The sequence below is a fragment of the Populus trichocarpa genome, chromosome 6 (assembly GCF_000002775.5).
Source record: "Populus trichocarpa isolate Nisqually-1 chromosome 6, P.trichocarpa_v4.1, whole genome shotgun sequence".
NCBI lineage: Eukaryota > Viridiplantae > Streptophyta > Magnoliopsida > Malpighiales > Salicaceae > Populus > Populus trichocarpa.
The window spans coordinates 25601910-25617100 of NC_037290.2; the positions used below are offsets into that span (position 1 = coordinate 25601910).

The 15191-nt window shown below is 31.4% G+C and overlaps 1 protein-coding gene across 1 annotated transcript; it reads right to left on the bottom strand.

The window, feature by feature from the left end:
* Positions 1 to 244: 244 nt before the first annotated feature.
* On the bottom strand, positions 245 to 4317 carry LOC7489134 (uncharacterized). The gene is made up of 5 exons (XM_024604501.2): positions 3754 to 4317; positions 1594 to 1650; positions 1293 to 1355; positions 1122 to 1190; positions 245 to 1031 (listed from the first exon to the last, which is right to left on the bottom strand). The coding sequence occupies exons 1-5, from the start codon at positions 4135 to 4137 to the stop codon at positions 816 to 818; spliced, it is 789 nt and encodes a 262-aa protein (XP_024460269.1). The 5' UTR covers positions 4138 to 4317; the 3' UTR covers positions 245 to 815.
* Positions 4318 to 15191: the final 10874 nt, after the last annotated feature.

Consider the following 15191-nt stretch of genomic DNA (forward strand, 5'->3'; position numbering starts at 1 on the left):
GAGGGTAGATAGAGGAAGGGAGCAGAATTAAGTTTTTTTTCTTCATCCTTATCCTGATCCTCTCAATTAGTGATCACGCATCCAATCAAACCCTCTATCCGTCCATGCTCATACATTCTGCCTAAATGTAGCATAACAGAGGCAACATTCTTTTCCATAGCTTTAATGCCTTGGAAACAAAAATTGGTGTCTGCAGCAACCTTTTCGATTGATGTCAGTTGCCCTTGCAATCTAAGGTTGTCAATAACGCCTGAACATCTACACTTCTGTTATTGCTTTTGAAAAACGTCTCATAACAAACAAGCTCTGAAGCCAGTAACCCTAATAACCCTTCTTTCTCAAAGTAATTAAAGAACAAAGAAAAAAGGTATTGTCTAGAGGTACAAAACTGTAAAAATTAGTTGCAAGAAGCTTTAACAAGGGAGTCCAACAGCTCTTTAGTAGACAAAGAATGACCATTTCTTCTACATGGTCCCGAAATACGAAGTAATGAGGGTTTACCCCAAAGAATTTCGGAAGAATGTAGAAACCTGCAACAGAACTAGAGTCTCTACAGTCTAATTGGGCACAGTGCATCCTTCTTCACGATGGTTGACTTCTTTTGCCTTCCAGGAATTAGCACATAGAACAGGCGGTTGTTAACTGAGGCTTTCCTCCCAGTTGAATACGCATATATACCAAACGGCTCCTTCGCGGGTGTGAAGATTAACTCTTCTACAACAAGCATAAGGCTGTAGTGACCACATAGCCGCAGCCTAAACAGTTAACATGCTGAGATGAGGGGGGCAGTTTACATGTTTTCCTCAACTCAGTCCCTATAAAGTTTCAGTACCAGTGTCTCCCTCGTCAGATGGCATCATATTTAGATCAGGTAGCAGGAAAGATCTATCATGATTTGAAATCGCCTTATCTGTTTCAGAAGAGCTTGATTGCAGATGGGAATCACCTTTGGCACGCGTGGGCAATGTTGATGGAATGCCGTTACTAGTCGAGGCTTCTAGTTCATCTCCATAATGCAAATTCAAATCAATCTGTCGAACAGAACAAGTTTTCGTTCCAGGAATCAGGAGCAAACCATAAACACATGATAGGTGAGACAGAGATGAAGAAATAGTTGATACCTTAATTCTCTTCAAATTCTCATTTCTAGCTCTCTCCTCCTTAAATGTTGCACGTACAGTTGATATCTCCTGTTAAAATGAACACAAGATTAACAGGAAATTAAATTTTGATGAAAAACAGGTTGAAACTCAATGCCAAACAGTAATAACTAGTAAGAATCGTTATCATACCTTTTTAAGATAAACCCCTTCCTTCACTAGCTGCGTTTCCTCCTCTTTAAGTTCAGAAAAAGTCTGCAAAATGTCAATAAACTTTACTGATTACTACACGTTAAATTCATCAAATATTAGTATATATTTGAAGTCCATCTCCTTAAAAAATCCCCAGAAAAAAGATGGTCCATGCGGTCACTTCAGTTGACCTAAACTAGAATTTGAACATGAATTCACACGACCACCACGTAGCATACGGATAGGGATTTGTATTATAGCACAGGCAGACAGTGATGTTTGAAATGAAGATTCAATTTACCTTCTTTTTTCTTGACCTCTTCACTATATTGCTAGTGGTTTCACCAATACCAGCACCCTGAAAGTATCAAAAATAAACATGGTCATCAGTCAGACACCATAAAAATAATCAATAAACATTCCCCATCAAATTAATGATAGAGCAGTCCTCTATAGCACGAATCTTGGGCCAAAAATGAATCATCACCATTGAATCATTGGACACGCTAATTCAATGGTATTGATGTAACTCCTATATATTTCAGCCAATAAAAAAGACTTCAAGGAAGCTGAGCAATAGCGCCAAAAAAACTGCAAAGAAAAAAGAAACCTCCGTTTGCTAGGCAGATAATACCAAGTGGCAAGACGTCGAAGGCAGCACCACACAATATTAAGGACAGCTCAATTACACTTGGGGGACCCATGAAAACAAGAAAAATGGATAGACATTTCCCAATCCTCGAACACGAGACAAAAACCATAGACGTGGCCAACAACACGCATCATTCTATCCCCACCCCCCCCACCCCCCAAAAACAAAAAAAAATATATATATATATATATATATATATATATATATATATATATATATTAATCATCATCAACAATTAACAAATCCCATTTCCATAATTATCAAAAACTTCCAGCAAAGTGTTAAAGGATCAATCTTTTTAGTAATTAACGATAATTAGCTGTGATATTTTATGGTATCAACATTTACTGCCAACCTTAATGAATCTAGTTTAAACAGCTGGTCCACATTCAAATGGTAAACGGATCATCATCATCCATCACCCCCAAATTGTTAAGCTGCCTTCTGTAACTCTACACACACCCAATAACTACACGCCACGTCACCAATACCGCGTGACATCACGTGACAACCCTCTTTTTCTATATTTCTTAATCTTTAAACAATTTTCATGTGATTCCCTCACATGACCACTGACATGGCCGGCAATTACTGGACTGCCTCATATACCTTTCACTCATACACACATCAACAATGATATGAGCTACTACAACAAATAATCCCCTCCACCCAAAAGACGGAACCCTTTAGCCCTTGCGGGGAGGAGGAGAAGAACCGAAAAGATCGTAAAAAGCTTACAATAGACCATCACCACACGATATAATTTCTCACTAACGATACAATCAACTCACCAAACTCAAGCAAAAACACCTTATCTAGCTAAAACAAACCTCACTTGAAGTGGGCCCCAGCCTAAATGGTCAGTGGGCTCCATCATCAGCCAAAAAACCCTCACGTTGAAGCCATAAAAAGCAAGCAAACCCCATAAAGATTTTGACTCAAAAAACCAAAAAAGGATTCTTTTTATTTATTTTTAGGGCAAAAAAAAAATGGAAACTTCGTTGGGTTTTGTTTTTTTTCTCTCTCATGGGCAACGGACTTGTGTGGTTCACTTCACGAATCAGACAAAATCATCCTTGTTCGAAGAGTTTCACGGGAGAATCTAGTGAAGCCTTGAGTGGACAATTTGGTAGATTAATGATCAGAAAGTCGGAAACCATGAATGACAGGTGACCGGAAAAGAAGCGAGGAGAAAACGTCACAAAGGGTATTTCTGTCCAGGTAAATTGTGGATGTCACCTCCTGACGGTTTTCCACCGATGATCGGGAGGGTAACATCGTAAAAAGACAGATTTGCCCCTTGTCAGCTGCTAGCAGGGGTTGGTTTTTTAGCCGCTGGAAAATGGAAACCGATGAAAAATGTTGACGTAAAACGATGGGATAGTTAGAAGCAAATAAGAAGATAAACGAGGGGTAAATTGGTCTCGAAGATTAAAAAATAAAAAACTTAAGCGAAAAACAGCACTAGACCTCACACCTTCAAAATCAACGAACAGTTTTAACGACTCTGTAAAACAGAGAAGATGATAGCTGGTAAAGGAAGATAAGAGAAAAAATGAAGGTCAGATTGGTCAAGTGGTGAAATCGAAAGAGAAGAAAAGGAGCGAGAGACACCATTTGAAGAACAAGGGAGAAAAAGAGACTGGCTTAACGTCACGGTGATTAATGAGACTGGAAAAGGGTATTTCAGTCAAAACAGAAAGGCAGTGAGGGATCAGCTCACACCAAATCTAAAGTTAACAGTAACGAGCAGGAAAAAAAATCAGAAACCGATAGAGAGAGGGAGAGACTGTGTGTGGTTACAACTACCTTGGATCTAACGCCAGGTGGCGGAGGAGAACTGCTGAGGTGGCGGCGGCTGGTTTCTTCAAAACCGTCACCAGTACCGGACGGAGAAGCACCACCATCACCACCACCGCTCCATGAAAGAGGAGTGGTAGGACTGCATCTAGTAGAGGAATCGCCGCCGCCGCCTTCCTTACTTTTCAAAACGACATCGCATCTCAATGAAGAAGAATTCGTTGCTGTCATCGTTCCCGGCCTTGACCTCGGAAGCCGCATCCCCCATCGCAAGGGAATAACCGCTGGCACCGCGGAAGCTGATGCCGTCGCCTGTGATTGTTTGAGGCGCAGTAGTAGTTTTGCTACTACTGTCTCGTCTGCCATCGCCGCTGTCACCCACTCCTCCATCATTAAAAAACTGAAAACCCTGTTGGGATTTGTACAGAGAGAAGGGTTAGATAAGACAGCGTGTGTGAAGAGGAGATTTGGGGGTGATGGGCAAAGAAATGAGAGAGAGAGAGAGATGAGATGAGAGATTTTAAAGAAGGGGTGCGTGTGGGAGGGTGAGGGAGCGTTTATATACGGGGAGTTGGTTTTGTGGTCTGGTAGTAGATTCCAGTTATTCTGTTTCTTTAATTTTTTTTCTTGAATTTTTATTTATTTTTCATTTCTTTTTGTCATAGTCAGATGCAATTTTTTTTTCTTTCTTCTTCCACTACTACTTGCACTTTCATTGAGTGTGGGGGGATGGGGTGTAAGGTGGGTGTGAGTCATGGCCCTTTATTTCTTTGGTAAACTACATTTACATCCTTTAAATTGTTTCAATTTTATATTTCACCACTTAGCATGTGTTTGGTATTGTATTATTTTTTACTGTCACAATTTGAAAAAATAGATTTAAAAAGCGCTACAAATCATAGTAAAAAAATAATTTGAATAAATTTACGGTAGATATTGATTAATCAAATGTTTTTAAATTTATAATGAAAGTAAATAAAAAAAAGATTACAAAAATAAGTGGGGCTTACATACATACATATGTGTGTATGTGTCACTCTATGAGCTTCATTTGTATGATAAGTGGATCTGGATTTGTTTTTGCATTGTCGTCATTGTCCAAATCCAATTAGGGTTCTAGGGATGGATTCCTATGGGAGGATGTTGGCATGTTTAAATTACAGCGCAAATGTTTTTGTTTTTCATTTATGAATATTGATAGAATATATCTTAATTGTTAGGATAAAAAAATATTACATGTTAATGTTGTACTTTTATATATTTTGAATTATAGTTAACATAAGTTCATGAATTAACCGCGGTGTATTTATAGAAAACTTTTTATTAAGGATTTGTGTATCCCTGAGATTAGTCGGGTCTTGGCCTGAATACCTAGTACTAATTCAAGAAAAAATATTGATCTAAAAAATCTACGATCTAAATCATAATCTAAATTAGATTTCAAATATATAAACAAAACATCACAAACAGATAAAATTTTATAAGTAAATCAAAATAAAAATAAATAATGCATTTAAAGTCTATCGTCAAAATATTAAATTTCCATGTATAAAATATGGTCGAGGATATCGTAATTGTTAAGATAAAAAAACATAGTAATATGACCTGCATGCTTCGAGTAGCATAGTTGGTTTTCACATTGAATGTTTTTCATGCCTGTATTTCCAAGATGATTTTCACAAAAACTCCTAATCCAATATTATCTTGTAATTATTGCATTTCAATTATAATTTCATATAACTCACTTGCTCAAGTTTTTGAAAATCGACCAAGAGAAATGTGTTTCATGATTTTTCTTTTATTGGCAAAGAAAACAAACGTAGTTGTGATTCTAGAAATATATTATGGTAGACGAAGGGCTAGAATGCTAAAATTAGAGCTTCAGGGACCAATAGGTTTCTTGTCTTCTATTATTTTTATTTTTATCGTCTTGTGGTCAGATGCTATTTATTTCTCTCCTTGTTCAACGACTAGAAAAGGCCCGTTCATCGTGCGAGGCCGGGGTAGATCGAGGCGTAAGGCGGGTGGGAGTCGCGACTTTTTTTTCTTTGGTAAACTACATATACACCCTCCAAATTGCAACCGATTTACATTTCAAGCCTCAAATATATTGTAATTTTTTAAGAGTAAACCAACACATGGATAGATGTCCTGTTTAAAATCTAGCGTGGACTTGTTTAATTTCTACGTATAAAAACTCACTTAGTCCATCTTGATTATTGAAATAAAAAATATACAGTAATGTCTCATTTTAAGTATTACCGAAAATAATATACGTGTGTGCTAAGTGTATGTATTTTGATATTATGATCTTGTATTTTTTTATAATAAATTTCACAAGGATGTAATTTTATCATTGTTACATTTGATCATAACTTCTCGTAGTTCACTTGCGTGTTGCGTGTATTTGTTTGGTAATGTAGTGGATGCTTTTGTAAATATATTTTTAACTAAAAATACATTAAAATTATATTTTTGTTTTTTAATATCATTAAATCAAACTCATTTAAAACCATCTAAAAAGTAATAATTTGATGTTTTTTCAAGAAAAAAAAATTGAAAAAAAGGTGATTGTGATTTTACAAAACTGAAATGCTGTCTCCTGGCAACATTAATGTATAAATTACGTTAGAGGAAGGGCTAGATGCTAAAACTAGGACTTGGGGGACTAGATTGGGACTGAGTGTATGCTTGAGGATCGTACATGTATCTTTCCATCGTTTTCTTGCTGCGTGTGTTTTCGTGGGGCCAAGCTGACATATGGACTGACAGAAAATTATTTAACTGTTCTTATTTCTGAGGCGTTATGTAATAAGTAAGCCGATCGGCAAATGCCATCGATTCCACTGCTAATTTTCATTTTTCAGTGCTGCTTTTTGTACAAATGAGTCTAATTTTGGCAAAAGTGCAAACCCACGAACTTCTCTCGCAAGATTCCCTTCTTTCCATCCATGCTTTTGGACCTGGAAATAGTACACTTTCACTCGGATCATGGCATGTCATCGTAGCAGAGCCAGAGGCTACGAATAGACTGAGCCCTCGTGATTTTTTTGACTTGCAAGGTCTTTTTATGTTAATTTTGACCTCTTTTTTCATTGCCAATTCTGTTTAGGTAGTTTTGATGGATTTTATGGCTTGATTAGAGTATGGTAGTTTCTATTTGTGTGTGTATTTTAAAAATATATTTTATTTTAAAAAATATTAGATTGATTTTTTTAATATTTTTTATGGTTTTGAAGTGATGATATTATAAATAAAAAATATTATTTTTAAAAAAATATCTTATATCAAAATATCAAACTTTCTTAAAATCAGGAATACAAATTACAGTAGCATTTTCTTTTTAAATTTTTTTTATTGATTTTTTTTTTCTAAAAAAAAAAAAAGTTTTGGGTGAGCAATGCTTGCTTATCCTAAACAAGCACTGGGTCTTGTCCTCGTCATTACATTATATGAACTTAAATTCATGCTATCTTTTTAATACTATCTTTTTAATTATCTTCAAGAAACGACTAATACTATCTTTTTAATTATCTTCAAGAAACAACAGCTCTGCTTGATATAATATATTTAGGAAAATAAAACCTTTTCAAATACTAATCAACAACACTTAAATCGGCAAATCAAGAAATGAAGTGGATGTTTGGTAATTTGGTGTGGAATATTTTTCAATCGAAAAATAAGTAAAAATAATTTTTTATTTATTTTTTACATTAGTATACTAAAATTATAAAAATAATATTAAAAAAACAAAATTTACAAAGTATATCAGTAGTTACCGCAATATCAGAAAAATAATTAAGCAAACTCTCTTAATTGACTTACCTATTCTTAGAATATGAGAAAATTATACAATAATAATAACAATAATAATAATAATAATTCATTTATAATTGTTAATAATATTGTCATCAAACTAACTTTCCTCATCTTATCATGTTTTTAGATGTTTAAAAAAGTGTGGTAGTAGTTATTTTTTAAAGTACTTTTCGTTTAAAAATATATTAAAAAAAATATTTTTAACATTAGCACATCAAAATGATCTAAAAATATAAAAAAAAATTAAAATTAAAATAAAAAAAATTAAAATTAAAATTTTATGGAATATGTTTTTCACCATATTTCCAAATAAACTTTTTAAACGCAACCAGTGGATTCTTTTTATTTTTCAAAGGTGTGCCAAGTCATCATGAACAATGTGGGAAATGTAATATGTTAGTAACTTGGACATCAGTCATGTAATTCCACCTCTATTCCTTTTTTTTTCTTTAATATTTGTTTAGAATTGAGGTTGAATCTATTTAAAAAAATTAACTAAAAATATTTTTTATATGTTAATATTAAAAATAAATTTAAAAAAATAATATTATTTTAATATATTTTAAAATAAAAAAATACTTTAAAAAATAACTTTAACCAGCACAATAAACAACAGCCTTAATCTATTCAGGGCAAGCATGCATCAACGGTCAACGACTCAACAGCCCCTGGCCCCACTAAATTCTTTCATTTCAATTAGTAGTTGAGTTAACGGGTGATTGCATACATGATCTCTTCGAGACCGTCCGTTGTCGGCCACAGGATTTCCTACTGCAGTCTCGTAGTATTCTGACGTTGACGATCGACCCCCCTCTGTCGACGTGAAGTCAAGCAAAATATCAAAGTGAGTTTTTTGTTCCAAGAATGTAACGGATTGGATCGCACTAAATACTTATGAAAAGTGAATGTGAACTTTTATTTTATTTTATTTTTAATACTTACCATATGTTTGATTTGGTTTAGATTATAGTTGTCAAATCTAATCTACTTAAGTGAGTCTCTGAAAGTGCATAGTTTGTGTTATTTAGTACATGTTTCATTTAAAAGTAATCAAATTAATGCTATTAGAAAGTTTTAATATATTGATATCATAAATAAAAAATAAAAAATTATTTTAATGTATTTTTAAATAAAAAACATATTTCAAAAGCACCTTATACCACAATAGCAAACACATGATAAGTGTTTAGATCATTGGAATGTTAGGTTAACCTTAAAACAATTTCATTTTAATAGTTTTTAAAGGAAACAATGTCATTTTAAATAAAAAATTAAAAAATATATATTAAAATGATACTATTTTGGATAAAAAAAAACATTGGAGCTAACTCGATCAAGTCTCATATGGATTTTATAGAGTCAACATGATCGCAATTTTATTCACTGGGTCATCTAGATTCAATTGAATCATTATTTAAAAAAAATTCAAACTTAAACTAGTTTTTGAGTTGATAAATACTTGAATCAACCTCTTGGACCAATAAAGTTTTATAATCATGGTTAAACTTTGAATTTACTATTTGTAACTAGATTAATAAAATGTAGAGGAAATTAGATATTTTTTATTTTCTATATATATTAAATAGAAATAAAAACCATGAATGATTTTTATAAATACATCCTATATATATATATATATATATATATATATATATATATATATATATAAACACATTATCGAAAACATCAAAAGTACTTAGTAATTTCGAGTGCTAGGTTAATAATCTCTCGAGTTGGTTGGGACTCTGAAGTATAGATCGTGCCCTTACGTATATTGTCCAACCCATTACATATTCTGCAATTTTAAGATTTTAAAACAAAACTTCCATTAAAATACTTTAGATCAAGACACTATTTGGAATTCCGGTAACTAATATTTTTAAGTATTTTCTTAAAGTATATTTATGTTAAAAAATTATTAAATTAATATTTTTTTTTAGTTTTTTTTATCATTTTACTTATGTTAAAAGTAAAAATAAAATCTTTTAAAAATTATTTTAATATATTTTTAAGCAAGAAACATTTAAGAAAAACATAAACACCATGTTACCAGACACAAACAAAGGGCTTGTTTGAGAGTGGTAGATATTTTTTTCAATATACTTTTTTTGTTTGAAAATACATCAAAATAATATTTTATTATTATTTTTAAAATTTATTTTTGATATCAACACATCAAAACGATCAAAAATATCAAAAAACTTAATTGAAAATAAAAAAATTAAAAACACAGTTAGACCGCAATGCCACACATGACCTAGACGGAACAGTAATATTGAGTCTGTCAAACACTAATGCTGAAAAACATGTCGGGTCATACACATGCTTGGCATGATGGATTTAATTTCGGACGTTTGAAAGTTGAAAGGTGTGTTTAGCATTGTGGTAGCTTTTATGGTTGTGATTTGGAAAAAAAAAAAATTTTATAGAAAATATTTTTAGTTGAGGTTGGTTTGATAAAATATGTGTTTGATTAAAACTGTGGTTGAAATTGAGTTTGAACAAAAAACGGTTTAATGTGTTTGGTTAAAAATACTTTTTAAACTGAGGATTGGTAATAAAATGACTAAAAAAAACATATATTAATATCGATGGTTTTTAATTAAAATATTGTAGATTTAATTACTATTACATCTTAAAATAAATAATATTTTATGAAAATATTCTTTTATTATCCCATTAAACTATTTGCAATTCCATCATGTACAAAATCCATTCGAAAAAGCCTCTGATATCTATGGTTTTTTGAGTGTGCAATAACACGACTAAAAAATCATCGGGAGCAAAATTGAGTTTGCAATCAAATTTTGCAAATGTTAGGTCATCATGCAATGTCTTTTCAATGTAATTATGTAGTGCCATTGATACCACTATAATCTTAACTTGTGCTTTGTGTGGATAAGCGAATATTTTTTGTAAAATTCTCCACCTCTATTTTCATACTATAAAAGAACGTTCTATCACATTTTATAATGATGAGTGTGTGCAATTAAATACTTCTTCTTGGTTTCTTGGTTGTTCACGATGCCTAAAATCTTGTAAGTAAGACATCTCATTTTTATATGAACCCTAATACCCATACTCAATGGGATATCAAGCATCAACCAAATAGTATTTACATGTAATTACAAACAACATTTTAAATCTATCATAATACTAGTAAATAAAAATGCAAATTACTATACTTATGTCAGCATTCAATTTCTATCACATAACTACCTTCTAGTGGTATAAGAAATTTTATATTACTATTGTCAACAGTTTTAAGAAAAATATATGTATCGTGGACATTGTCTTCTCATCATGCTCACACAAACATGAATTGCATGTTAAAACTACAAGCACTCATTATGTTTTGTGTCGGTACATCTTTTATTCTGATAAATAGAATTTGATTTTTAGGTTGATATGCAAACTCACACATATGTGCCATCAATTGCACTAATAAAATTCTCCTACAAATTACGTTTCATGTCTTCTTCCCGGAAGTCTCAAGATTCAACCTCTTCTTTGGTGTTTATAAAAAATTTCAATGACTCGTGACTTTATTATTATACAAAATCAAGTTAAGTTGAAAACAAGAAGTAGCACAAAACTAGACAATTTATTTGTGTCAATTTTAACCTTATTTAAAGTTGCTGGGATAAATAATAATAATAAGGTTTAATATTATACTCTCCAATCATCTAGACCTTACGAAATTAATTATTTCAATCTCTAAATTTTTTCAATTGATGTTTAAAAACTGATTATTATGAAAAAGCTGATGAAATTGCCTTTTTAAAAAGGCAAAACAAAATCTCAATGTTCCAGTTTTCTTATTGGGGTAGACCAGAGAGCATGTTATTTATTAAACCACCAATTAAAACAAAGCAAATTGATGAAAGAATAAAAGGCAGAGTGCTAAGACGAGTAGGGGGTTGCTGGTGCATAATCCGAGTCACTTTTGACATTGCCTTCATACAAGATAACAAAGTACATACCATAAAATAGATCTTGTCATTCTAAGAATACACTAGGACACATCCTTGGGTATTCAAATTCCTTAGCTTCTAAGTATGAATAATTTATTTTTAACAAGATTTAAGAGAAAAAAGCATGCACGCTGTCGACATGCAGACCTAATAGTGCACATGGTTAATTATTACAAGATTTAAGAGGAAAAAACATGCACACCGTAAGCACACAAACCAAGTTACGCACGTGGTAAATTAACTTATTTCACAACACCCAAATTTCCCAATATCGTAAATAAAAATAATCAATAACACCCTAATTTCAGTTTATGTGTAATTAAAACATGTATTTAGTTAAAGATTTGTAAAGAAAGAAACACATTACCTACTTCATAACATCTTCTCTTCTTGTTTCCAAACCAGTTTTTGGGGTTTTTTTTATTGTTGTGCGTCCAAAATCAACACAGATCTGCATATAGATTTTGCAACAATATACATGTTATTGTGAGAAACAATAAATAAAAATTGTAGTTTAATTCCTTTTTATTTTGTAACGACAAAACAAGGAGATGCTAGATCAAGTTTTAATTCTAAAGAATAAAAGAAAGAAAAAATTGTTTATGGTATAAGCAATAAACAACACTGTTATTTGGAATGTTTTTGTCAATAAATCTAAAAAAATTAAGGTGAGAAGCTTGCAACTGAATTGTCATGTTTTTTTTTAAATTGAGGTTCAATCTTAATTTTTGACGAGTCCCACCATGAAATAAAATTTCAACCCTAACCAAACACAACAACCGAATGACAGCGGAAGGCATGCTCGAAAGGCTACTTAGCGTGCGTGATAAGACCGGTTGCCTGCCTTTCGGCTAGTGCAAGTCTCAGGCTACAACTGTTTGCCCTATGAGAGGCGGCCAGCAGAGAGGGCTTATTTTTTGCCAGTTCAAAATCCAAGTGCAGAAAATTTTGAAATTGAAATAAATGCAATTCTAGATGGCGAACGTTGAAAACTCTTGTTTAAAAATGTTAATGGTCAATTTTGAGTCAAATTAAAATTGGAATAAGGTTGTAGTTTTTTTTTTTATGAAAATATATTAAAATAATATATTTTTATTTTTAAAATTTTATTTATAATATCAATATATCAAAATAATTTGAAAAAATAATAAAAATTCTCGATTTTTTTCAAAAAGATCTTAAAACACATTTTTAAGTTTGTTGCTGCTTCTAATACATTATTAAAAACTTTATAAAGTTTATTGGAGTTTTCTTTATTCTAATGATTTAATAATAAAAATATTTCAAATAATTAATAAATCTTCCGAAAAGTTTATTTATTTTTGTTTTGAAAGATTTTAAGAATACATTACTCGCAACAAGTGTTGAAGATTGTTCAGGGTGTGTTTGGCTTGGAGGTGTGGTGGCTTTTTGTTAAAGGTACAATACCTTTTAAGCACAAACCACACCTTTAAAAGCTATAAAAACATGCTTTTTACTCAAAAAAGCACAAGCCACCTCCCATTCAAACACCCTCTGAAGAAAATTAGCTGAAGAAGCAGGAGCCTCTCTCTCAAACAAAGGGACGAAGCTCCGAGAAGATGATTACGCGGCCAACTACATGTCAAATTGCGGCTTGCCATGTAAAAAGCATTAAAAAAAAAACTGTACTTTTTGCATAACCAATCGTAGTTTGAAACGCAGTTGACCACGACAATAAACAGGGTTACGGATGCGTGGACAGATGAATTTCAGTAGGGTTGTGAATGATGACACGTGAACGACGACATTTCATGACAGTTTTAAATATTTTTTTATTTTAAATTAATATTTTTTAATATTTTTAAATTATTTTGATGTACTAATATTAAAAATAATTTTTAAAAATAAAAAATATATTATTTTAATATATTTTTAAGTAAAAAATATTTTGAAAAACAACCACAATCACACTCTTAAACAAGCTATTAAGATATGTTGAGGATATTGTTGATATTGTTTTTTAAAGTATTTTTTATTAGGTAATATATTAAAATAATTTTTTTTTTATTTTTTAAAAATTATTTTTAATATTAGCACATCAAAATAATTAAATAATATAAAAAACTAAATTTAAACAATTTTTTTAAAAATTTTATCCAACCCTATTTAAAACACAATACTTAATCTTCAGTTCCAGTTTTATATACCAGAGTTATTTCTAGGACTAATGTTGTGGTGAATGTTATGAAGCTAATTGTTTTAGTGATTGGAGGATGGGATACCTCGAACGTGCCTATAAAAACTTTTTTTTTTCAATTGAGTCCTTGTTAGTTAAAATTGTCAACTCAATAAAATCCCACTTTCCAATTTCTTTCAATAAAGTCCTTGTCGAGTAACAAATACAGTCACATAAACTCCAATTTTCGCACAGGTCGGAATTATTACATTCTCCTTGTTAATTTAATATATTTTTAAATATAGACTATCTTTACCTTAAAATAGTCACAGCCCTAAGAGCCATGTGGAGTTTGATTGATGTTGACGAAATCTTGGATTTCACTTCTCTCTCTAACCAGATTCAAACTTTTAGTTTGAGATGGGATAGATGATATTGAGCTTTGATTCTCCACTTACCTTCTCTACCTTCGCTCTAAGACTCTAGATCAAGCAAAATCAACCCCGTGCGGCTGCCGGAGAGTACTCCGGCAGGAACCCCCAAACTTTTTTTATTTTTCCTTGCTATTTTCTTTGTTTTCTTTTGTCTCGGATAAACTTTACCTATTTTATGTTTCGAGTAATTTTGTAGGATACTTTCAATCAATTTTAGTGTGGTTTCACTCATTTTTACAGAGGGATGTCCTTCTTTGTGGAATTCAACACATGCATTCAGAGATTTTGAGAGACTCTTTTGCCCAATCCATTCGATGCGTTGTACTGAAATTATTTATATAAACATTAAAGCTATTTTTTTCCTTTAATTTAGCTCTTTTATTTTTTTTAATATCTTATTTGTATTTCAATTTTATTATTAAATTTTTTTAATAAGAATCCGAGTTGTTTTTAAATCAGTCAAGTTAATCACATCATGTTGAGATAATTTTTACATAATTTAATTTTAAACTTGAGACATCTAAGAAATTAAGTAAAGTTTTTATTTTTCCTATCAATTTCATTTTTTTTCTCAATTTCACTCTTAATCTTTTTTATCGGTTGTCTGTTTGCTTTTAGAGTGGTCAAATTAACTGGGTTATATCGAGACAACTCCTGCACGGTTTAGTTTTAAACCTGAGTTATGAAATAAGTTGGGTCGAGATTTTTTTTGCTTTCAATTCATCCCCATATTATTTTTTACAAGTTAATTGAGTTGTTTTTTAATCAATTATTTTTATTAAATCATATCAAAACAATTCTTACATAGATAAATTAAAAAAAAAATTGTTGGGAAAAAAGTTCAATTTAAGCTGACTCAATGAATTGAGTTTAATAATAATAGTACCACCTAGATTTTTTTATCACATTGCGAAAGAATATTAACTTTTCTAACCAATTGGTCCATTCTTGAACAAATCTGATCCTGTATGGCTGTATCTTTCACTTTTCTAGTTCAGTAAAAAAGAAATGGTCATCTATGATAAATAAAAGGTGAGCACTTTTAGATAATTCATTACTTTTCTATTTATTACAACCACAACT